Source organism: Danio rerio, chromosome 10, assembly GCF_049306965.1.
Source record: "Danio rerio strain Tuebingen ecotype United States chromosome 10, GRCz12tu, whole genome shotgun sequence".
In the NCBI taxonomy this organism is placed as follows: domain Eukaryota; kingdom Metazoa; phylum Chordata; class Actinopteri; order Cypriniformes; family Danionidae; genus Danio; species Danio rerio.
Window position 1 is genome coordinate 41297898 of NC_133185.1, and position 26663 is coordinate 41324560.

Below are 26663 nucleotides of genomic sequence, written 5' to 3' on the forward strand. Positions count from 1 at the left end.
GTGAAGTGTGCTTGCACTATGTATAGTTAGTACAGTAAGATTGTTATGTTTGGTATGTACATGTTTAAATAGCTCTCATATCTAGTGTTGTGTTTATATTTATGATTGTCTATGGTCTTGTGAGCAATGACATTTCATTCCATGCTCACACATGCAGTGAAATGACAATAAAGCTCATCTTGACTTGATAAATCTGACTTGTTAATCAACTTTTATATAAAATTTAAAGAAATTTAAAATATTCTTATTTAAATATAAACATTTTACTTTTACTTTACAAATAGTTGAGCTAGTGGCAATACACTTCTTTTATAGAAGTGGCAATATTAAGTAATTTTTATTGCAAAATTGTCAAAGTATATCCAACTAAATATGCAATAGCAATAGACAATCATGGGTTAATTCATGTTTTTAGAGGAATAACTGCTTGTGGTTTTTTATTTTTTTATTTGGAAAGACCCGTATTAATCGCGTTTCTAAGAAACCATGACATGACTGCCTTCGGAAAAAAAACATAAAAGGCAGCAGATCACGCACAATTTTCACTTTCACTGGATGCAAGGAACATTACCCGTCTTCAAGGGTTTATTGTTTTCAATTGTAATCTACACTTTTTAAATTTTTCGAAGCTTTAAAAAGATTACCTTTTTGCACTTTTTTTTCATCGTTTTTGAGAATGAATGAAACTTTTTTTGTGCTTTTCTTGAAACTATATTTTAATCTTTACCATTTTCATCATCTTTATGTTACAGAGACTGTCTGCATCTTTTTGCCTTTTTCCTTCTTAGGAGCTTTATTTCTGTGCATTTCTGAGTATGTTGAAGATCTAATTGATGTTTTCATTCTAACTGTGTTTTAAAATATTCGTGTCTGTATTTAAGAAGGTTCTTAGCTGAAAATGGCAAATGACAATTACACTGTGAAAAAAATTGACAACTTTATGATCACTGGATTTGATCACCTGCAGAACCAAAAGCTCCTTGGATTTCTCATCTTGATATCCTACATGTTCATATTACTTGGGAATGGCATCAATCTGTGTATCATCTCAACTAACAGACATTTACACAAACCAATGTACATATTAATCTGTAATCTTGCTGTTGTTGACATAATGTACTCCTCGACCTGCAGCACAACCATGATCTCAGTGCTGCTGGCTGAGGTTAAAACGGTTTCATACTACTCTTGCATCTCCAGGACATACTTCTATCATCTTGGTGATTTAACAGAGTGCATGGCTCTGACATTAATGGCAATAGACCGCATTATTGCAATTAAGCTTCCTCTGAGGTATCACAGCATTGTAACAAATGTAAGAATAGTGTTGCTTATTTTTCTAGCCTGGCTCATTTGTTTTGTTGCAGTAGGATTTTTAACATATGTGGCAGACAGTCTCACATACTGTCAGCCTGTCATCAAATATGTGTTTTGTAGTTATTCTGCTCTGGTCAGATTTTCCTGTGTTGATCCTGAACCTTATTTTGCCATTTCTACAATATTTAGTATGTGGCCTTTGTGTGGACAGTTTCCCTTTATTCTGTGCACATATGCTTTTCTGGCATATAGTGTGACTAAACTGTCCAACTCAAGCAGAAAGCAAATGATCAATACTTGCTTGAGTCATATAATTGTCCTGCTCAGTTATTTTGCTCCAAAAATTGTCTATATTTTACTAACTAGAATAGGAGTTGTGTTGACTTTAACAGAGCGAAATGCAATTATGATCGTATCTTCTCTTGTTCCACCTTTAATAAACCCCACTGTTTATTGCACCAGAACTAAAGAAATCAGAAAACGATTACTAGATATATTTTTGCGCAAAAAAATTGCACCGAATCATTTAAAAATAAGTTCAGTTAATTTATTGTCTTAATTCTGATTGTGTTGATTTTAGGTTTTTGTGATGCTCTTATACATGAGAGACTGTAACTACAGCATTGACAAGCTGATGTTGAATTATATGTTTTCAAATAAAAGCTAAATATAATATGGAAAATGTTTGCTCTTTCTATTTTTTTTATTACAATATTGGTAGAAATGTTTTTTTAATCTAATTTCAAAATGCATATCTGTTGATTTATGATTATGAAAAATGTATAAAATTGTGTATGTGAAGAAATAATAATATTGGTAATCATATTAAACAAAAATTAGTTTGAAGTTCTAGCAGTAAATATAGCTTACAGATTCAATTAAAATTACCTGGGTCAGTAGGAACTAGGGCTGTGTGATATTGCAAAAAATGATCACAATATCATATCATTCGATATCAATAATTATTGATTATTTTTTTAAAATACATTTAGGTATTAGGATTAGGATTAGGATTTTTTTCTGTTTAACCACTTTATTTTAGTTTACCAACAATACTAAGGCTAACCCTTTTTTAAAGGTCAAAAACAAATATTTAAACAAAATCTCTCATCTCTTCAAAATAAAATAAACATAAGTGTTAAAGAGACTGTTAAACTTGATAAATAAAATATAACAAAGTGTGAGCAATGGTAAAGTGTAAATGCTGAACAATCAAAGCAAACTTCAAGCTGTAAATAATAATGATACAGTAAACTTCAAACTCTGTAAACAACATTAATTATGATAATCATCTTAGCTTTCAAGTAAAGGAACTAACCATAATTATTCATATACAGTTAAAGTCAGAATTATTAGCCCCCCTGAATTATTAGGTCCCCTGTTTATTTTTTCCCCCAATTTTTGTTTAAAGGAGGTTTTTTTCAACACATTTCCAAGCATAATAGTTTTAATAACTAATTTCTAATAATTGGTTTATTTTATCTTTGCCATGATGGCAGTAAATAATATTTGAATAGATATTTTTCAAGACACTTCTATACAGCTTAAAGTGACATTTAAAGGCTTAACTAGGTTCATTAGTTTAACTAGCCAGGTTAGGGTCATTAGGCAAATTTTTTTTATAATGATTGTTCTGTAAACTATTAAAAATATATTGCTTAAAGAGGCTAATAATTTTGTTCTTAAAATGGCTTTTAAAAAATGAAAAACTGCTTTCGTTCTAGCTTAAATAAAACAAAAGACTTTCTCCAGAAGAAAAAATATTATCAGACATACTGTGAAAAATTTCCTTGCTCTGTTAAACAGCATTTGGGAAATATTTAAAAAAAGAAAAAAAATCAAAGGGGGGCTAATAATTTTAACTTCAACTGTACACATTGCAACATTACAAATTGTGAAGTTCAATGACTATATTACCCCTATACTAAAAATCTTTCAGATGGGATGTGGGATGTATGGATTCCTTGACCCTTTACAATGGACTTTGCTTGCGCTCCCCTGATAGGTCTTGTAACTAGGCAACCATCAAACTTTTATTTAGTGGATGATAAATGAACATACCATTGCTGCGGTTTCGATACAAGTTTATGGAGAAAAGTTAAAAGCGCTGCATTGTTTGGGTACACAAGTCTGGATTACATTTACAGCGTTTACATATTAAACTAATCATCATACACATTTTTAATTTGATTTTGGAAATGGTTAGGAATAGAAAAAAATGTCATTGTACCCTTGAGTGATGCTATGCTTACACAGCAGTGTACTAAAAACAAATGTATTTCCTTTGTGTTTTTGAAAACGGATGACAATATTATCAAAAGATTCTCATTCACATAAAATAGTTTGGATGATTCTTTAAAATAAAATCTGAAAATGCATTTTTAAAACTTTTGTGAAATGTCATGCAATTAAAAATGTTTGACACATAAAGGGGAATATTATAGAGAAATAGACTACAACAAAAGTGTTTTACAAATATACAGATACAAAAAGTTGGACAGTTCATTATTATTGAAGAAAAAACTGCTTATGTGTTGCATTTCTATAACTGGAGTTGGACAGCCATTTCATGGTTGCATGGCATGGTTGCTACAAAACAATGAAATGCCTTCCTCAATAAAAGCATATAAAATCAGGTGGAGGTCGCACTCTTCTCTTAACTGAATGGGTGATTCATCTAATAACTAAAAGAATTATTTTTATGCAATTCTGATCCACACAATTCAGGTGTTCTTAAAGACATAAGAGGAAAACCATATTCTGTATTCTTAAGAATGACTGAAACTTTTTTTGTTCTTTTGTTAAAACTATACTTTAATCATTGTAGCTTTCGTCAGCTGTATATTACAGAGACTGTCTGCATCTTTCTGCCCTTTTCCTTTTTAGCTGCTTTTTTCCTGTGCATATATGAGTACATTGAAGCTGTGCTTTACTTAATTTTTTGCCTATAATAATAATTGTGTTTTAAAATATTTTTGTCTGTATGTTAGGAGGCTGTAAACTAAAAATGGCAAATGCAACTTATTTTGTGAAAAATGTTGACAGCTTTATAATCACTGGATTTGATCACCTGCAGAACCAAAAGATCCTTGGGTCCCTCATCTTGATAACCTACATACTCATACTGCTTGGGAATGGCATCAATCTGTGTGTCATCTCGACTGACAGACATTTACACAAACCAATGTACATATTAATCTGTAATCTAGCTGTTGTTGACATAATGTACACTTCAGCCTGCAGCACAACCATGATCTCAGTGCTGCTGGCTGAGATTAAAACTGTTTCATACTACTCTTGCATCTCTAGGATGTTCTTCTATACTCTTGGAGATTTGACTGAGTGCATGGCTCTGACATTAATGGCAATAGACAGAGTTATTGCCATTAGGCTTCCTTTAAGGTATCACAGCATTGTCACAAATTCACGAATATTATGGCTTATTTTTCTAACCTGGATGTTCTGTTTTGCTGCAATAGGTTATTTGATATTACTTGCTGACAGTCTCCCCTACTGTCAACCTGTCATCAAATATATTTACTGTAGTTATGCTGCTGTGGTCAGAGCTGCCTGTGTTGATCCTGAACCTTATTTTGCCATCACTACAATATATAGCATGGTGCCATTGTGTGGCCAGTTTCCCTTTATTCTGTGCACGTATGCTGTTCTGGCATATAGTGTGACTAAACTGTCCAACTCAAGCAGAAAGCAAATGATCAACACCTGCTTGAGTCATATAATTGTCTTGCTCAGTTTTTATGTACCAAAGATTGTCTATATTTTACTAACTAGAATAGGAGTTGTGTTGACTTTAACAGAGCGAAATGCCATTGCAATTGTTTCCTCTCTTGTTCCTCCTTTAATAAACCCCACTGTGTATTGCACCAGGACTAAAGAAATCAGAAAAAGAGTATCAGACGTATTCTTGCACTCAAAAAAAATAGTACCAAGGGATTTTAAATCTTTTCCAAACACTTTATCATCTTAAGTGTGATTGTGATGATGCTTCTCTTGCTTGTGTTTTTATTTTCATGTTAAAAACTGTAAGCCAATGGATAGAAAATTTGATGTTGATTTTCATTCATTCATTCATTCATTTTCTTGTCAGCTTAGTCCCTTTATTAATCCGGGGTCGCCACAGCGGAATTAACCACCAATTTATCCAGCAAGTTTTTATGCAGCAGATGCCTTTCCAGCCGCAACCCATCTCTGGGAAACATCCACACATACATTCACACACTCATACACTACGGTCAATTTAGCCTACCCAATTCACTGTGGGGGAAACCGGAGCACCCGGAGGAAACCCACGCGAAGGCAGGGAGAAAATGCAAACTCCACACAGAAAGGCCAACTGAGCCGAGGTTTGAACCAGCGACCTTCTTGCTGTGAGGCGACAGCACTACCTACTGTGCCACTGCCTCGCCATGTTGATTTTACATATTTATTTATTTTATTTTATTTTTTTCAAATTAGGTAAAAGATTAATGAAAAGGAAAGGAGAAATGTTTTGTTATGACAGTATTGACTGAGTTGACTAAATAAAATGGTGAACAGGGAAAAAAAACATATTCTGTATTGACATATACTAAACTGTTTGTAGATGCAATGTATTCCATTTTAATATGCAAAACATGAATAATAACATTTTTAATTTAATAAACATAAGACATATGTTGTCCTAATGATATTTGTGCACTGGGATCAAAACCAATTAAATCAGTAGAACATAAAACAAAACATTGTGCTTAAATGCAGATATTTAGGCAATGTACTCTTTAAATGCACACACAATATATATTTATTTATTTATATACAGTTGAAGTCAGAATTAATAATCCCCTGAATTATTCTCCCACATTTATTTTTTTTTTACAATTTCTGTTTTACAGAGATAGGATTTTTCAACACATTTCTAAACATAATAGTTTTAATAACTCAATTCGAATAACTGATTTCTTTTATCTTTGCCATGATGACAGTAAATAATATTTGACTAGATATTTTTCAAGACACTTCTATACAGCTTAAAGTGACATTAAAACGCTTAACTAGGTTAATTAGGTTAACTAGGCAGGTTAGGGTAATCAGGCATGTTATTGTAGAATGATGGATTATTCTGTAGACTATCGAAAAAAATACTTTAAAGGGGCTAATAATTTTGTCCCTAAAATGCTTTTATTCTAGCCGAAATTAAACAAATAAGACTTTGTCCAGAAGAAAAAATATTATAAGACATTATAAGACAATGTGAAAATTTCTTTGCTCTGTTAAACATAATCTAGGAAATATTTAAAAAAGGGGAAAAAAATTAAAAGGGGGCTAATAATTCTTACTTCAACTGTATATATATTAAGGGTGCAATAATACGCATGTTCTTATTGAACCATTCGGTACAAGACTTTGGGTTTGGTACACATTACAAACTGACCGATTCAGACAAATATCTAAAAACCATAGAGAATAAATGTACAAAATATAAGGTTTTCAGTGCAATACTTGAGTTAGTGTGGCTTGAAAACTTCTTATTCCACTCCCGCAAGGTAAACACAGGCGCTCCACAGGAAAGGGTCATCTCCACACTTCTCTGTTCACCAACTTCTTTAGTTCACCAGCACTAAAATAACCTAATAACAGAGCGAAATGCCATTGCAATTGTATCATCGCTTGTTCCTCCTTTAATAAACCCCACTGTTTATTGCACCAGAACTAAAGACATCAGAAATTGATTATTAGATGTGTTTTTGCTGAAAAGAAAAGTACATAATCATTTAAAAACTATTTCAAGAAATGTATTATCTTGATTCTAATTGTGAGCTCAGTAACTGAGCACAGCATTGCTGATGTTGATTTTTTACACTAGGTGAAAAATCTTTTACACTAGGTACATTGTTTGCTCTTATTAATTTTAAATTGTTGTTTTTTATTGTTTTTTTATTTAATGGTAAACAGAAAAACATCATGTTGGATACTTGTTGATTTTAAAAGCATTGTATATTTTATCTTTGTAAAAAAACATAGTATTGTGTTGTGAACTAAAAAAGTTCACTGAAAGTTGCATGCATTGAGGCTAGATTTCATTGTTAAGCAGATTGCATGGCTCGCGTTCAATCTGCCCAGTTGGTGGAATGAACTCCCTAACTGCATCAGATCGGCAGAGTCACTCGCTGTTTTCAAGAAATGACTAAGAACTCAACTATTTAGTCTCCACTTCACTTCCTAATCTGCAATTGCCTCTCTGGATATACCACTAACTGTACTCAAAAAGAAAAAAACAAAAACAAAAATAAAAAAGTACTAATACTTTCCTTCTTAGACTTTACAGACCTGAAACTTGCCTATAGCACTTATTCATTGTTGCTCTTATAGTTGTGTAAATTGCTTCCTTGTCCTCATTTGTAAGTCGCTTTGGATAAAAGCGTCTGCTAAATGTAAATGTAAACAGTAGCTTTGTACTTTAATACTATATATAGGCCTCTACATAGATTATTGTAAGTTTATGACTTCTCAATCTCATCATTCATCATAGATTTATTTTAAATCATGTTCATAGCAGCACTGCATATCAAGTAGTTCCAAGCTCCAAACAAGCACTGAACTGTTCTTATTAAACTGAGGTTCCCCTAAGCGAGAATCCACTAACACAAATAACTTGATCTAAGCACAGTACTCATTTCTCCCAGTGAGTCCAAGTTTTAAAGGTTTCACTGTACTGGCCCAATCAGACTGTCACAATCACCAGCGATCTAATCCTTGTAGATAAACATGCAGTTCACTAAAGCTCTACAAATCCACTAGTATATAGACTACAAGTTCCAGTCATGCAACACATACACACACCTGATTCAGATCACAATTGTTTACACTCACACAGCTGGGAGCTGCTTAAAAACTGATTAGATGGACTTTAAATACAGCGTGTCCACACACCTCTTTGCTGAGTCTTGTTAACTGTTATTGAGTACATTATGACGTGTTTCACTTGCTTTACCATTTTTTGACCCTCACTTTGTTTATTTGTTTACATTGTCTGCTGCCTGCCTTTTGACCATTTGCCTGATTATTGACCTCTGGATTGCCCGTATACATCTGTTTGTTTCTGTATTGACCGTTGCTTGCATGACCATTCCTGTTAATAAAACCTACATTTGGATCCCCACTTCCTTTGTCAGTGTCCACTTAACAGACACAGACTTGGTGTTCAGTTCATGATAATGAGTTTAGCCCTTTCCTGGTGAGTTACTTCGAGGATTGGATTCTTTGCTGTACTTATTTATTTGTGTTTATTTTGATTAAATTATATAACCAGTGTAATACATCAAGCTATCAAGGTGTGATTATGATTAAGGACTGAATTGATTGTTAATAAAAAATAGTTGGTATAGCATTAAGCACTGGAGGTAACAAAGTAATTAACCCTCTACCAAGAGATGATTGGACAAATTTCTTGCATTTAAAAATACAAAATTGAAGAAAGGATACAAAATTGGCCATACAGCTGGCTAAATATTGGTGGCTATATTGTTAGAATGCTGTTGTTAATTGTTAAAGCCAGTTATTTCTTTTTTTCTGTAGTGTGTCAGTAGGAAAAATCTGTTTACGTTTCCAAACAGTTTTTTTGCTATTAATTGTAATTATCTATCATAGGTTGCCTTAAGCCCAATCACACTGCAATTTAGGCCATGAATCGGTCGTCTGAGAAAAAGTTGGGAAATCCTAAAAAAAAAAGTAATGCCCTTATGCCTTGACACTATCACTGGGAATCACTATCACTTTTATCCCTTTTCAAAAATGTTCGCCACAGACAGAGTGAGTGTGCTTAGATGTTTTTTCCTTGCTGTGTGGTTGTTTAGATCTCAGGTGATTTGATTTAAACTTTTTGTGTATATCTTTGTTCCTCTTGAAATTTTGCCATTGCATATTTTGCATATTGCCATCAGTTGGTCTTACTGAAATACATCCACACTACAGACATATTGCTTCAAACAAGCGTGTGCAGGCCATGGTTTCTGTTTGCCTCATCAAAACATACAGTTTCGACAGTGTTGTTTCAGTGAAAGGAAAAAATATTTTGGCCCAAAACCGAAAATGCACTTTTGAGTCATTTTCCTCTAACAGTTTTTGGTGGTCAAATATTTTTGCATCGCTAATTTGAATATTTTTTTACTTATGATGTTTTGTCAAAGTCTAGATTACACTTCCCGCTGTTTAGATCTTAAACCAAGCAATCATACATTTTTTTTATTTGATTTGGGAAATAGTTAGAAAACAAAAACAAAAAAAAAACATCATGCTCTTGTGTAAGGGTGTGCTTGCAGAGCAATGTAGTTACAGCAAATGTACTTCCGTTGTTTTTGAAGTTACTCACACAGAAGACAATGATATCGAAAGATTCTCATTCACATATAAAATAGCTTGGATGTTTTTTTTTTATTATTTCTAAAAACGCATTTTCAAAAGTCATGTTTTCACGTCACTGAAATGCCGTTGATATATAGATAGACAGCCAAATTCAAAATGTCAAAACTTAAAGCAAAAATGTCATGTTTAAACAGATAAAAAATAAATATTATTGCAAAATAGACTCCGTAAAAAAGTATGACAAATATACAGAAACAAATAACTGGACAGTTCATCATCATTTAAGAAGAAAGTGCTTATGAGTTGTGCATTTCTAAACTTTGAAAGTCATATCATGGTTGCTACGAAACCATGACATGCCTGCCTCACAATAAGCATATAAATTCAGGAGAAGATTGCACTCTTCTCTTTAACTGAATGGGAGAAACCTCAAACACATTAGATTATTTTTGCAATTCTGTTATATACAATGCAAATGTTTTTAAAGCCATGAAAAGCAGAAAACTATTTAATTTCTGAAAAATGAGTGAAACTCTTTTTGTACTTCTGTTAAAACTATACTTTAATCTAGGTAGTTTTTATCATCTGTGCATTATAGAGACTGTCTGCATCTTTCTGCCACTATCCTTTATAGGAGCTTTTTTACTGTGCATATATGAGTATGTTTTAAATGCTTCTGTCTGTATTTTAGGAGTTTGCAAACTGGAAATGGCAAATGAAACTTACATGAAAAATGTTGACAGCTTTATAATAACTGGATTTGATCACCTGCAGAACCAAAAGCTTCTTGGTTCTCTCCTCTTGATATCCTACATGTTTATATTGATTGGGAACATTATCAATCTGTGTGTCATCTCAACTGACAGACATTTACACAAACCAATGTACATATTAATCTGTAATCTAGCTGTTGTTGACATAATGTACTCTTCAACCTGCAGCACAACCATGATCTCAGTACTGCTGGCTGAGATTAAAATGGTTTCATACTACTCTTGTATCACCAGGACGTTCTTCTATCATGTTGCAGATATTGCAGAGTGCATGGCTCTGACATTAATGGCAATAGACAGAGTTGTTGCCATTAGACTTCCTTTAAGGTATCACAGCATTGTAACAAACTTGCGAACATTTTGTTTTATTTTTGTAACCTGGCTCATTGGTTTTGCAGCAGTAGGTTTTTTTACATCTGTGTTGGACAAGTCCCCATACTGTCAGCCTGTCATCAAATATGCGTTCTGTAGCTATTCATCTCTTGTCCGAGCTGCCTGTGTTGATCCTGAACCCTATTTTGTAATTTCTACAATATATAGCATGGTGCCATTGTGTGGACTGTTTCCCTTTGTTATGTGCACATATGCTTTTTTGGCATATAGTGTGACTAAACTGTCCAACTCAAGCAGAAAGCAAATGATCAACACTTGCTTGAGTCATTTAATTGTCCTGCTCAGTTATTATGCACCAAAGGTGGTCACTATTTTACTTACTAGAATAGGTGTTGTTTTGACTGTAACGGATCGAAATGCTATTTTAATTGCTGCCTCTCTTGTGCCGCCTTTAATAAACCCCACAGTTTATTGCACCAGGACTAAAGAAATCAGGAGACGATTATCAAACGTATTTTTGTACACAAAAATATTACCTAATAATTTCAAATAAAATTAAAATGTTTATCATTGAAATCCTGAAAGTTATGGTTTCAATTATGGTAATGTTTCTTGTTTTGATGTTTTTGTAAAGCTCTTTTATAAATATGTGTTTGTGTTAAATGACAGCATTGGCAGAAGAGTAAATTGTAATGTTAGACAGAAGAAAAAACTTTGTTTGCATTGACAAATACCTGCTAAAAAAAACTGTTGATGTTTTGTGATTCCATGTTGAAACATGAATAGTACCGTCTGTGCATAATCAATAATAATAATAACAACAATCATATTAAACAAAAGTGAGTTTTCTTCCAGTCCCTTAGCATGCTACTTGGAAACTATTATTGGCCTATGTATACACATTCACAAACACATGTTGCTCTATTCTCTGAAATTGAGTCTGACAGGTTAACCACAATATTCATCATTGCTTGTTATTGTTAACCAATGCCCATCGTATATTTTCACTTTACAAAATACATTTGCAGTGATAAACTGGTAGGCAGGCAAACATCCAGATCTATCTTCATAACAGAGTTCAACATTTAGATGAACGTGCAAATATGTGCTGTTTGCTTTCTTTTCAATTACGAAATATACACGAGTATGAGGCAAACATTTGAGCATAGTGATATGGACTGTTTTTGCATTTCAATTCGCCGGCATCATGTCATCAGATAAATCTATTATAATCAAACTGTCACAACAGTTTAATTTTAAAGTTTATTTTTGAGATTTTATATGTGAGTTTTTAGATTGAATTAATTTCTTTCTTTACATGACACACTGACATTACAGCACACAGTGGCTCTGTTAGCATTTTCTTGAACAATATAAGCATTTGTTGTGAAATAGAGACTCCTGAGAGTGCATGTAAACAACACGTTCTTTGGAGTTTTCAGAGCATCTGCTGCTAACTTTAGAGTGATGCTATCACAAGATTAGATTAGATTAAACTTTATTGTCATTACACATGTACAAGTACAATGCAACGAAATGCAGTTTAGGTCTAACCAGCAGTGCAATAGCAGCAAGTGCAGGATACAGGTATAAGTTATAAAGTGCAGTTATAGAAAAACTATGGTGATATTTACAGATGGATATATTATCAACATTATATACAGGTTGTATTAGCTATGAACAGAGATTTACAATGAATATATGTACAGATTGCTATTAGGAATCAGAAGTGTGCAGATAAATAAACATGATTACAAATGTATATGTACAGAGGGTAATCATGTTTATTTATCGGCACACTTCTGATTATTAATAGCAATCTGTACAACATCTGTTTTGCTCTTTATCACAGAATATTGTTGCACTCACTAATCTCTAAAATGCTTTGAGCGCAAATTATGACTTGATTGAGCTGATGCATCTCAAGCTGGAAGAAGTAAAGAAACTGATCCGCAACATTTAGGCAAGAAGCTCAACTCCAGGAATTGAAGACATGCTCATAACTTCCTGGATTAACGCTTACTTAATGTCATGTGCCAGTGCCAAATGGGAAAAACAACGTGACGACATGAACATATGGGCTAGCCCTATTTAAGGGGAGTACTACATATGACATTTTCGTTGACCAATAAGGATGACACATCTCTGCCTGAGAAGGGATAATATAAAGGCTGATTTATACTTCTGCGTCAAACACCGGCGTATGCTACGGCGCTGACGCATAGCCCTTCGCCGTGGCCATCGCCGTCACTGACGTGCACCTCTCAAAAAATGTAACTACACGTCGCAACGACGCGTAGCGTAAGCTCTGTGATTGGTCGGCTTGGTAGTGCTGACGAGTCTGGGCGGAACCGAGAGCCGCGCGAGCGATTGTTTACAAGTGTGGAGTACCGTGAAGGAGCTCCGGATGGAAAGTTTTGTTTTGTGTTTACCTCATAGTTAAAGTTGTTGCACGTCCGCCGGTTCCTGCCTCAAAATGAGCGAGTTTGAGCCACATGTACATTCCGGAAGTGTTCAGGAAATGCAAAAAAGTAGCGAAGAAACTCGACACAGAGGAACATTTACAAGTGTTAATGCAGACCGACAGAGACAGCGCGCAGAAGTATAAATGCACAGCCACGCGCGTTGCCTGCGCCGTGGGTTACGGCGGTCACCTGACGCAGAAGTATAAATCAGGCTTAAGTCAGGTGTTGGGGGCCTTGGCGAAACTCTTTAGGGTTCACCAGATGAAGAACTAAATAGCGGAGCAAAAAAAGTGCACTTATCTCTGGGTTAGGGAGATTGGTGCAGCAAGCCTTCTGGTTCACTGGTACTACCTAGCAATCGAGAGGAAACCGGCTCCACCTGAAGATTATAGAACCTCACAAATGTGTTGAATGTCGCCCAGCCAGCGATTCTACAAATGTCTGTTAGAGAGGCGTTGCGTGCTAGTGCCAAAGAGGAGGCAACAATTCTTGTCGAGTGTGCTCTCACTGCCAGGGGACATGGCTTGCGCTGGCTATGTTTAGGTGAGGGTGATGACATCTACTATTCAGTAGGCCTACCTCTGTTTTGAAACGGCTCTTTCCCTCTGCTCTTTCCTTCTTTCCTTCTGCCGACCCCATAAGTGTGGTTCACATAATGGCGTAGTGTGCTAGATCTGCCTCCGCAGGGAATGCTGGCAGGCTCACAACCTAGTTCCGAAAGGGTGTGGAAGGAACCTTGCTTGCACAGTGGACACAGGGTCTCAGCATAATGTGAGCGTAGGCTGGACTAAATTCCTGGCACAATTTGTTGGCCAAAACTGCATACAAATCCCTGACCCTCTCTATCGATGCCAACTCAACCAGCGGTGTTGTCTCCATGGTCAGAAATTATAAAGATACTGAGTCTTGTGGCTCAAACGGACCTCGCTGCAGACCCGCTGGGGCTACAAAACGATCTCAGGAGGGCAAGAGAGTGGAGCAGGATGAGTTTAACCACCCTGCACATCTGAGTAACCAGATGATAAGGTTATGCTTTCCCAGCGTGCTGCCATTTGCTGCATCATAGTGAGCTGGAGATGGCAGCAACATAAAACCTTCAGAGCGGAGGGTAACAGCCACAAGCGGAGCAACACATTTCAGATGCCGAAGATAACGTCAGTGGGCTGTTATCCAGAGTGAGCACGCTGGAAAATAAGAGTGCTGGAAGATTTGAAACAAGGTATCTTGGGTTCCAACTGGAAAATTGAGAGATACAAGTGAGGATGTTATTAGAATAAGAAGATGATCGCAGAATCAGGTGCTATCTGCCCCATATACCACCCATGCTAGAGCTGTTATAATACTAATTCATATATCTGTTCCTTTAAAAATAAAAATATATAATTAAGGATCCTGCAGGTAGATGCATCATAGTCCAGTGTATGCTGTTTTTTTTTTTTTTTTAATCTAAAAAATAGTGTACGAACCGAGCGAAGAGGAATTCTATAACAATTTGTTTCTGACTGTCTCCAATCTCCCAGGGCAGTATATAATTGCTGGTGATTTTAAATACACGTCCAGCAAGATCCAGCAAGAGATCTGTCATTATTTTTAGATAATTCTCAATAAATAAGACAATAAATAGTTTCGTTTAAAAATTTTAATTCGGTGGATATATGGAGACGTAGTAAACCAAATGCGATAAAATACTCCTGTTATTCCAGCACTTATAAAACTTATTTGCGTTTTTTTTTTTATTTCAGCACAACTTGACGACTGTAATAATGGTAGTATAGTAATATCGGACCATGCAGCTGTGTCACTTACTTATACAGATGCTAAACTAGTGAGGGATTCAACTAGGATGGCTAACAGACCCCACATTTATAGATTTTTTTTATTAGTTTTGTTTTCAAAATCTCTGAAAATGCATATTTTCATGGCCCTGAAATGTCATTGGTGTGTAAATAAACAGTCAAGTTCAAAGCAAATATTTTGTGCTTAACAAAAAATACAAATATTTTTTGAGTCGCAGCTTTTTAGAAAGGAAGTGCTGTGTAAAAATACACTCCAACAAAACAGTATGACGAATTTGCAGAAACAAATCATTAGTTAATTCATCACCATTGAAAAAATCAGAAAGCCATTTCATGGTTGTATGCCAAGGTTGCTATGAAACCATGACATGCCTGCCTCACAATAAGCATTTAAATTCAGGAGGAAACTGCACTCCTCTCTTTAACTGAATGGGGGAAATATCAAACACCTTTAATGTTTTCATTTTTTATTTGCAACTCTAATCTAGACAACTGTAATGTTTTCAGATCTATCAAAAGGGAGGAAAACTAGTCTGCATTCTTAAGAATGATTGAAACTTTTTTTGTACTTCTGTTAAAACTATACTTTCATCTTTGTAGTTTTCATCACCTGTATATTACAGAGACTGTCTGCATCTTTCTGCCGTTTGCCTTTATAGGAGCTTTTTTCCTGGTCATATACGAGTACATCGAGGCTGTAATTTACTTTATTTTTTCATCTGTATTGTTTTTTAAAATGTTTGTGTCTGTATATTAAGAGGTTGTCAACTGAAAATGGCAAATGAAACTTATTTTGTGAAAAATGTTGACAGCTTTATAATCACTGGATTTGATCACCTGCAGAACCAAAAGCTTCTTGGATTCCTCATCCTGATATCCTACATGCTCATTCTGCTTGGAAATGGCATCAATCTGTGTATCATCTCAACTAACAGACATTTACACAAACCAATGTACATATTAATCTGTAATCTAGCTCTTGCTGACATCATTTATACCACGATAAGCAGTGCAACCATGATCTCAGTGCTGCTGGCAGAGGTTAAAACTGTTTCATACTACTCTTGTATCCTCAGGATGTACTTCTATCATCTTGGTGATTTAACAGAGTGCATGGCTCTGACATTAATGGCAATAGACAGAGTTATTGCCATTAGGCTTCCTTTAAGGTATCACAGCATTGTCACAAATTCACGAATATTATGGCTTATTTTTCTAACCTGGATGTTCTGTTTTGCTGCAATAGGTTATTTGATATTACTTGCTGACAGTCTCCCCTACTGTCAACCTGTCATCAAATATATTTACTGTAGTTATGCTGCTGTGGTCAGAGCTGCCTGTGTTGATCCTGAACCTTATTTTGCCATCTCTACAATATATAGCATGGTGCCATTGTGTGGCCAGTTTCCCTTTATTCTGTGCACGTATGCTGTTCTGGCATATAGTGTGACTAAACTGTCCAACTCAAGCAGAAAGCAAATGATCAACACTTGCTTGAGTCATTTAATTGTCCTACTTTGTTGTTATGCACCAAAGGTGGTCTCTTACTTACTAACTAGAATAGGAGTTGTATTGACTTTAACAGAGCGAAATGCAATTCTGATTGTTGTCTCTCTTGTTCCTTCTTTAATAAACCCCATTGTTTATTGTTCCAGGACTAAAGAAATCAGGAAAATATTATCAGATGTTTTGATGCGCAAAAAGATTTTACCAAGTAATTTTTAAATAAATTTCAAATGATTTATCATCTTAATTATGATAGTGATATTACTGTTGCTTGTTTAGTGATGCTCTTGTTAGAAACTGTAAGCCAAAGCATAGAAATGCTAAGATGAAGTGTTTGTTCAAAGGGTAAAGGTAAATTAATATAGAATATGTTTTCTGTTTGTTTTTTAAATGACAGCATTAGCATAAATGTCAAATGTAATGTTTAACAGAAAGAAAATATAATACTACTTTAGTTCAGGTCACAATTTATGTTATTAACAAACCATTAGCCAACATTACAAGATTAAATAACTACTAACTAGCTGTTATTTAATAGTAAGGAAGAAGCTGTGTTTAGGTTTTGAGTAGGATTAGGAATGCAGAATAGGATTGCGCTTCATAACAGTTAATATCTTAATAATTGACAGGTAATAACCCTGTAGTTAATGGGATAAATTGTGACCTATACTAAAGTTTTACCACAAAAGTTTTCTTTGCATTGACAAATACCTGCTAAACAAAACAATATTCATGTGTTTTATATTATTTGTGAAACATTATAAACAATAGTATGCCATGTATAACATGCATTAAACAAAAGTGAGTTGTCTTTAAAATATCAGTTACTGATTTTATTAAAACGTGTGACCCTATCTCAGTGTCGGGTAAATAAATAAAACTAAATGTAGGTAGTTAACAGGTTAATATTTTTTGCAGCATTAATTCTTTATATTAACTAATAATGTAGATCCATCACTTCAAGATGTAAACAAAATACTTTTGCAGTGATATACTGATTGCAAACTTTCACACACCATCCTTAACATGTGTTCTCATCTGATTATAGTGATATGGACAGTTTTTGCACAAGCTTTCCAATTTATGTCACCAGCATTATGTCATTAGATGAATTTATCATAATCGAACTATCATAACCATTTAATTTTAAAGTGTATTAGTGACTTTGAGACTTTTGTTTGAATTTCACTGACACAATGACTTTGTCAGCATTTTCTTAAAAAATATAAGCAATTTTGCTACAAAATTGAAGAGAGACTTCTTGAGAGTGCATATAAACCTCACATTCTTTGAAAATATTCTTTGAATTATCCTGGCTGAAACATCCCGAGTCAAATAAAATCACATATCCGTCACACAAAATCAATCTAAGACAGCCTCGGAAGGAAGGGAAGGTAAAAAATTGTTTCTTTAAAAGCTTATTAAAAAAAAAAATAAGTTAATATATGAAAATAAACCATTAATGTTTGTTAGATGTTTGTATATAATAACCTTTATCTTTTATCTTTAAAGTTTATTTTTGGAATAATAAACTTGCAGATTGGATATGGTTAAAGGGAAAAAGTGTGAATTGTTGTAGTTTTCAAAAAAAGAATATATATATATATATATATATATATATATATATATATATATATATATATATATATATATATATATATATATCGTCCTTAAAACTATGAGACCATGACATGCCTGCAACAGAAAAAGATATAAAAGGCAGGAGGTCTCTATCGCGCACACACACAAACACACTTGAGCTGTGAGAAACATTAAACATCTTAATGTTTTATTTAATGCACACTAAAATTGTTTACTTAATATTTATAGTGGGCTGCACGTTGGCTTAGTGGTTAGCACTGTCACCTGATTAGCAATGTTCTCTCCTTTCTTTAGGGGCATGACATGCAGTGACTTTTCCTAAATAGTCTTAAAACAGAAAATAAAATGGAAAGGTGTGTAAATAAAATTCACAGTTCATGTTCCTTTCGGGCCACTTTGAAAATACATAATAAATTAATTTGTGCCTAAACAGCAGGGAACCCAGTATAAATCTGAAATGTTTAACATTTATATAAAGGCCTGGATTAAGAGCACAAATGCAAATTGGAACAAACATTCTATCTCTTGCGAGCGCACATGCAGCTCAGATCAAGAGAAGAGGCATAAGGTCAGTTTGGAGCAGGCCAAAGTCAGGATTCTTCCAGAGAACTGGGCAGAGAACACAGATTTAAAACAGAACCCAACAGACCGACAAGAAAGCAGCACTCAGTGTAAGGAACCCAACACTCAAGAAAAGCAAAGAATCCTCTGACATAGGACCAGCAGTCAACAGAAATTACGGTCACACTGGACTTTTCGCACCAAAGACTTTCGTTCATACGCATGCAAATGCGACGTGCTACAAGTTTTGCAGTTCGCTGTATTGCAAAGATCAAGCTTGGTAAATTCGGACTTGTGAAATCTCTTTACGTGGCTGCGCGGGACCAATTGAAGATCAAAACATGACCTCTGTTACTAGAAGCTTAAAGTCGAACTTAGTTTGTGTGTGCCATTATTAACATATATAATTAATGGATACTATCACTTAATACATAAATATTAATAGTTTATAAAACTTTTTCAACTCGTGTTTTTTCAAGTTTGCACCTCTGATATAATTTGGTAAGTTTTAATCAATTTCTTTTACTATCTGTCCCGACAATTATAATTTTTTTATGAATAAAATGCTAAATTAAATTTTAATAAAAATGAGTAAAATAAAATTTAATGAAAAAAATTCTTAACTTAAAATGTAATGTGCTGAGCTCTGTCCATCATGGCCTCCTAACCATCCCTTTATCATAATTGGCTTCATATCTCCTCTCCACCAATCAGTTGGTGTGTGGTGTGTAGTCTGGTGCAATATGGTTGCCATCACGTCATTCAGGTGGATGCTGCACACTACTGGTAGATGAGGAGATTCCTCCCAATGTGTAAAGCACTTTGTGTGTCTAGAAAAGCGCTATATGAATTTAAAGAATTATTATATAAATACTATTACTTATCTTTGCAGAATTGTTCTGTACCATTTCAGTTGTATTCAGATCAGGACTTTAGCTAGGCCGTTCCAAAGTCTTTATTTTGTTTTCACTTCATTTCAGAAGTGGACTTTCTGTTGTGGTTTGGATCACACTGAAGATTATATTTATTATTATAACCTTTATTTTACCAGGAAAGACACATTGAGATTAAAATTTCTTTTACAAAAATCCAACTTTACCTTGGCTTGATGTCACCTAACAGAGAAAGGAATTCCCTTAATCATTCTAATTGTTCCCAAAGTCTTCTATTTGGTTGAGTTCAGGACTTTGTGTCTGCTAGACAAGTTCCTCAACACCAAACTCATATATGTAATTCATGTCTTTATGGACCTTGCTTTGTGCACTAACGTCTTTCGGATGAGACGTTAAACCGAGGTCCTGACTCTCTGTGGTGATTAAAAATCCCATAGCACTTCTCGTAAATAGTAGGGGTGTAACCCAGGTGTCCTGGCCAAAGTTCCTAAATCCCTAAACCCAATCATCCACATCCATCGAATTGGCTCTATGACTGTCTCTTTACTCCACCAATAGCTGGTGTGTGGTGAGCGCATTGGCGCTGTTTTCCTTTGGCTGCCATCGCATAATCCAAGTGGATGCTGCACACTGGTGGTGGTGTGGAGAGACCCCCCTCATTGTGAAGCGCTTTGGATGTATGGCCATACCTGATAAATGTGCTATATAAGTACACATTTATTACATTACACTAGCGTGCAGTCATGTTGGAACATTTACATTTAGTCATTTAGCAGACGCTTTTATCCAAAGCGACTTACAAATGAGGACAAGGAAGCAATTTACACAACTATAAGAGCAACAATGAATAAGTGCTATAGGCAAGTGTGTAAAGTCTAAGAAGGAAAGCATTAGTATTTTTTTTTTATAATTAGTTGAGTATTCAGAGAGGTAGTTGCGTATTAGTAAGGAAAGTGGAGACTAAATAGTTGAGTTTTTAGTCGCTTTTTGAAGACAGCGAGTGACTCTGCCGTTCTGATACAGTTAGGGAGTTCATTCCACCAACTGGGCAGATTTATCGCGAGCATTGGGGAAAGCGTTTTCTTCCCTCTTTGGGATGGAACCACGAGGTGACATTCATTCACAGAACGCAAGTTTCTGGAGGGCCTATAAATCTGCAGAAGTGAAAGCAGATAAGAAGGGGCGCAGCCAGAAATCGCTTTGTAAGCAAAAATCAGTGCTTTGAATTTGATGCGAGCAGCAACTGGCAGCCAGTGCAAACGAATGAGTAGCGGAGTGACATGTGCTCTTTTAGGTTCGTTAACGACCACTCGAGCTGCTTCATTCTGAAGCATCTGAAGAGGTTTGATAGGGTTAGCTGGGAGCCCGGAACAGGAACAGGACATTCTGAAACGGACATCCTCAATTGGTTCACACAAATTTGGGAGCATAAAATTGTCCAAAATGTCTTGATATGCTGAAGCATTAAGTGTTTCTTTCACTGGAACTACAGGGCGAACCCCAATCCCTGAAAATTCATTCACACCATAATCTTCCTCCTCCAAACTTTACATTTGGCACAATATAATCAGGCATGTCCTCCTGGCAAGCACCAAATCTATACTCATCTATCAGGGGAAGTGTGATTTGTCATGCCACAAACAAGAAACGTCTCTACTGCTTTAGGCCCCGTTTAGACTAATGCATTTTACTTTGAAAACGCATAAGTTTTGCTATGGTTACGCCATCCGTCCACACTACGTCGGAGTTTTCGAGCACCGAAAACGGAACATTTTGGAAATGCTCAAAAGGCCGTTTTCATTTTGAAATGTTGCTGCTTCGTCTCGGTGTGGATGGGGGAAAACGGAGACATCTGAAAACGAAGGCGGGGCTGCCGACATTCGCTACCTGATTGGGGCTTTTGTGTCATTGGGTATCCTTCCCTTATTCGTTAAGCCCCTATCACATGACTATAACACATTGCTTTACCGCTACCAGAAGACAGCAGACCCGAATTCACTGTAAACAATGACATGGACACAGAAATGGGAGCGTTGTTTGCACTATTGTCTGTTTTAGGCGCCTTTGTGCAGTTATTCATTTGTTATGTTTAGTAACAACTTGACCTTGTCGTCTGTCCACAAAAATACCTCTCTTGCTTTTTTTTGCCATCGTGTTCATTGTTCAACCAGCGTTTGTTGACTAACAATAAACAAATGCCGAGCGAGACACATGCTTCCTGTTTATACTAGAATGCGCATGGCCAGAGTGCGCGAATGGTCACCGGATATACGTTTTTGGTGGCGTAGTGTGAACGGAAATATGTTCAGAAATGTTTGGTGAAACGCTAGTGTGGACTCAGATCATTTTTGGTCTAAAACGCTGTTTTAAAACTAAAATGCACCAGTGTAAACGGGGCCTTAGAGTCTGGTGGTAGCGTGATTTACACGCATTGCATTGAATCTGAAGATGCAAGACTTGGTTTCAGCTGCTTGGCCATGGAAATCCATACACTTATGCTCTTTGTGCACAGAGCTAATCTGAAGGCCACACAAAGTTTGAAGGTCTGTAGCTTTTAACTTGGCAGAAAGTTGGTGACTTTGACACACAGTGTGGCTCAACATGTGCTGACACCGCTCTGTGATTTATTTATTTATTTTTTTATCTCGCTATTGTTCCCAATTGACCCTTTACACCCCCCACTTCTCTTTGTCAGACAAGCTTTCAATGTAAGCTATGGCTCTCCTATTAATTACACTACCCAGGGAAATAGTAATTCATTCAGACAATATGCACACAAAGAATATAACCAGGAGGTAAGTGTAACTTGAAATAAAAACTATTAAAGCTACTGTATGACCTACAATCTAGTGATGAGACACTTGGATTACATTTTGATTTTACATTTTGATTTCTTAAAACAATTTATAAACACGCAAATAGTGGCATCTTGAACAAGAGAAATTAATAATGTACAAACTAAATTATAAGAGAAATTTATTAATTCCTTTTCTTTTAATTTATCTAATTCTTTTAATTTAATTAATTAATTTATCTAGATCTCCAGCCTATGCTATATGAGTTCACCTCACCTGTCACCTTCCAAGTCCTCATGTAGTTATGGATATAGGAACATGTCATATAAACGTATAGATAGGATAACATGAGTGTGAAAAATTAAAACAGTGTGGCAGTTTCTAAACAGCTGTAGAGCAAGGAAAAGGAGTGTGAACTCATACAGGATCTTATTATTATTTTGTTAAGTTGTCATGTTTCAACACAAAACAGTTTTATTTAATTCTTACAATTACAACAGTTGTCCTATGTAAAGGTGCAATAAGTGATTTAGCTTTCTTGTATACTTTTGTATAGGTCTAAAGTCTCTCTGTTTGATTTGTGCTTCCTTGTATTGCATTCTTTATACTAGCATTATAATCATTACTGTTAATATACATGCACTCTTGCATTCAGCTAGTGAGAGCTATTCAAGAACATTAAACCATATTATTGGGCCATAGGGCAAGCCAGTAACTCTAATTTTTGTTAGACTAAATAGTTGCCCTAAAAAAGCAACTTTGCGCTAAAACTTGCTATGTTTATCATCACCTTTAGCCTGTTCAACACTGAACTACTGAGCAATTCCAGCCGCAGTGTTGAACTGATTACCCATTGACATTTTCTACATTAGGCTGCATGATGGCGCAATGGGTAGCACGTTCACCTCATGGCAAGAAGGTTGCTGGTTCGAGCCTCGGCTGGGTCAGTTGGCGTTTCTGTGTGGAGTTTGCATGTTCTCCCCGTGTTGATGTGGGTTTCCTCTGGGTGCTCCGGTTTCCCCCACAAGTCCAAAGAGATGTGGTGCAGGTGAACTGGTTAGACTAAATTGTCCATAGTATATGTGTGTGAATGTGTGTGTATGGATGTTTCTCAGTGATGGGTTGCAGCTGGAAGGGCATCCGCTGTGTAAAACAAATGCTGGATAAGTTGGCGGTTCATTCCACTGTGGTGACCCCAGATTAATAAAGGGATAAAGCTGAAAAGAAAATGAATTAATTAATTTTCTACATAATTCTTTTCTCTCTTTCATTTGACTTCCCTGCAGCCTTTTTATAATCTTGCCAATACATAGCCGTAGTTTAGATGCCGTCTTTATAACATTTGCTATTAAGACAGAAATACAAAAATGTGTGATAGATACCTATTTAACAAAAATAATTTACAAATAATTACTGATGAGATTGCATGTTGTAATGTGGTACATGTTTGTTGTAATTCTCACATATTTGCTAAGTATCCTAGTTGTATTTACATTACATTACAGTGATCTGACTAAACTCCCATGTTTGGCAGCTGCTAGGTAACCGTAAGGTATGAGTTGTCATATATTGGATATAAAAGGCAGGTCCTCAGTCATACGTTTCTTAACTTTAGGAGCGGAACAACTCATCTGTTCAACGCCTTTATTTATACGGTTTATTTTGTTGATAGCGTTTTAATCAACTTTACATAACATGTAAATATGATATATAAGGACGAAATCCTAAAAAGAATAACTTAAAATGTTTTATATTTTATTCATACAATTTTTTTGAAATGAGTGAAACACTCTTTGTGTTTCTTTTGAAACTATACATTAACTTTTACAGTTTTCAATACCTGTATGTCACAGAGACTGCCTACATCTACCTGCCTTTTTCCTTCACAGGAGCTTTTTTTCTCTGCATATACAAGTACATCAGGACTTTCACTGATTTTGACCTGACATTTGTATGTAGTCTCTTTTAATATCTGCTTAGCAATACCGTAAAAAATGGCGGCTGAAAATTCTACCATGAAAAATATTGACAGCTTTATAATCACTGGATTTGATCACCTGCAGAACCAAAAGCTGCTTGGATCCCTCATCTTGATAACCTACATACTCATACTGCTTGGGAATGGCATCAATCTGTGTATCATCTTGGCTGACAAACATTTATACAAACCAATGTACATATTAATGTGTAATTTAGCTGTTGTTGATATAATTTACACCTCGACCTGCAGCACAACCATGATATCAGTGCTGCTGGCTGAGGATAAAACTGTTTCATACTACTCTTGTATCTCTAGGATGTTCTTCTATCATCTTGGTGATTATACAATATGCTTGGCTCTGACATTAATGGCAATAGACAGACTTATCGCCATCAAGCTTCCATTAAGATACCACAGCATTGTCACAAATTCACAAACATTACTTTTTATTGTACTGACTTGGATCATTGCGATTGCTATAATGGGTGTTTTGACATCAATAATAGACAATGCCCCATACTGTCAGCCAATCATCAAATATGTGTTCTGTGATTATCCTTCAATGATCAGAGCTGCTTGTGTTAATCCTGAGCCATACTTTTTCCTGCCTGCAATGATTAATCTGTGGTTTTTCTGTGGACTGTTGCCCTTTGTTATCTGCACGTATGCCGTTCTGGCATATAGTGTGACTAAACTGTCCAACTCAAGCAGAAAGCAAATGATCAACACTTGCTTGAGTCATTTAATTGTACTGTTCAGTTTTTATGCACCAAAACTGGTCTCTTACTTGCTCACTCGAATAGGAGTTGTGTTGACTTTAACAGAGAGAAATGCAATACTGATTATTTCATCTCTTCTTCCTGCTTTAATAAACCCTGTTGTTTATTGCACCAGGACTAAAGAGATCAGGAAACGATTAGCAGATGTGTTTTTGCACAAAAAAGTAGTACCAGGTCAATTTAAGGTTATATTGTAATACATTCTGATCATTTTCACGTTTAACAGTAATGATGTCTGTTGTTTAGATGTGTTTATGCATTTGCTTAAGTCAGAATCTAGGCTAAAACAGATGGACTGATGAAATGAAGAAAGACTAGGGGAAGTGAATTCCAGTATTGAAATAAATAAATGCCTCAAAGCTTAAAATATCACTGTACCTAAATCTCTGAAAACATGTTTAAACAGCTGTGAGGTACAATGTGGGCCACGTGGTAAACTCAAATAACATGATATTTGAATATCCCAATACCCAATATCCTTTTTAATGCTGTTGATCTTAATTTTGTTTGGATCTTTTTTTAACATTACAATTAATGGTGAAGGTTAAAGGTTACAGTCAATTTTATTTTGTGTGCCATCATGAACATGAATAAAGGATACTGCCAATTCTTACGTCACCTGTTTGGTTACACATCAGTCTGTATTCTTCAGGGTCTGTCTGGTTTCTCCAGAGAGCAAATTAAGAGCATGTAGCAAATATGTTGACACTGTTCAGACAAACAAGAATGACAGTGTTTACATGAAACCCTTGACATCAAATCTCTAGTGTATAATTCTTAGAGCATCTCTTCTAGCAAAACAGCACATAATTATCAAATATTTTTCTGTTAAAAATGTAAAATGTTACTTAATTGAATTATTAATAAGTAATTTAAGAATGAGCTATTTCCACAAAAATTGCCAAGCATTAATAATGCATTGGCCCTTGCTTATGGTTCAGTGATTTGACAGGTTGTGTTTTGGCAATTTATGCTATTTTGAAAGGTACTTGGATGGAGTTCTTAGTTTACTTGGAGAGGGGTCAGACCTTTAGTCTTCTTGTCAAAGAACAGAAGAAAAAATGTTGAAGTACTTTATCTGCAATTACTGTGTTTACTGTGTTAATAAAAAAAGCTGTATTCATGTTTCCACTTGATTATTATACACAAGGGTCCTCTTAATAAATCTAGCTGAGCCGATAGTGTTCCCTTGAGATCCCATTACACAAATATTTTAAAAGAATCATTAACTAAATTTCAATTATTACTTGTATGTCTATGTATTTACTTTTTTATGTGTATAAGACTGTCATGAAAAATATAGAATTATTTCAGATAACATAATGCAAGTATCCAAATCCTGAATACACACTATAGTGCTTTTGATCTTAGTTTTGTTTGACTTTTCATCTTTATCCTTTATTGTAAAGGTTAAAGGTTACAGCCAAACTATAATTTTGTATATCATGTACATGGATAATGGATACTGCCACTTATTATATCTGAGGATTACTTTATTTGT

At 35.2% G+C, this 26663-nt stretch overlaps 6 protein-coding genes across 21 annotated transcripts in view; all 6 read left to right on the forward strand.

The window, feature by feature from the left end:
- The window catches only part of or30bv1 (odorant receptor, family 30, subfamily BV, member 1), a 190265-nt gene that overhangs the window by 97835 nt on the left and 65767 nt on the right, over window positions 1–26663 (forward strand). The window lies entirely within an intron of this gene.
- or80a7 (odorant receptor, family 80, subfamily A, member 7) lies at window positions 899–1876 on the forward strand. The gene has a single exon (NM_001256345.1). The coding sequence runs from the start codon at window positions 899–901 to the stop codon at window positions 1874–1876; it is 978 nt and encodes a 325-aa protein (NP_001243274.1).
- Window positions 4325–5305, forward strand: or80a3 (odorant receptor, family 80, subfamily A, member 3). Its single transcript, NM_001256349.1, is given in 1 exon segment — window positions 4325–5305. A coding segment is annotated over 1 exon segment (981 nt).
- Window positions 10387–11337, forward strand: or80a9 (odorant receptor, family 80, subfamily A, member 9). The gene is given in 1 exon segment (NM_001256350.1): window positions 10387–11337. A coding segment is annotated over 1 exon segment (951 nt).
- On the forward strand, window positions 15820–16770 carry or80a4 (odorant receptor, family 80, subfamily A, member 4). The gene is given in 1 exon segment (NM_001256351.1): window positions 15820–16770. A coding segment is annotated over 1 exon segment (951 nt).
- or80a8 (odorant receptor, family 80, subfamily A, member 8) lies at window positions 24397–25359 on the forward strand. The gene is given in 1 exon segment (NM_001256352.1): window positions 24397–25359. A coding segment is annotated over 1 exon segment (963 nt).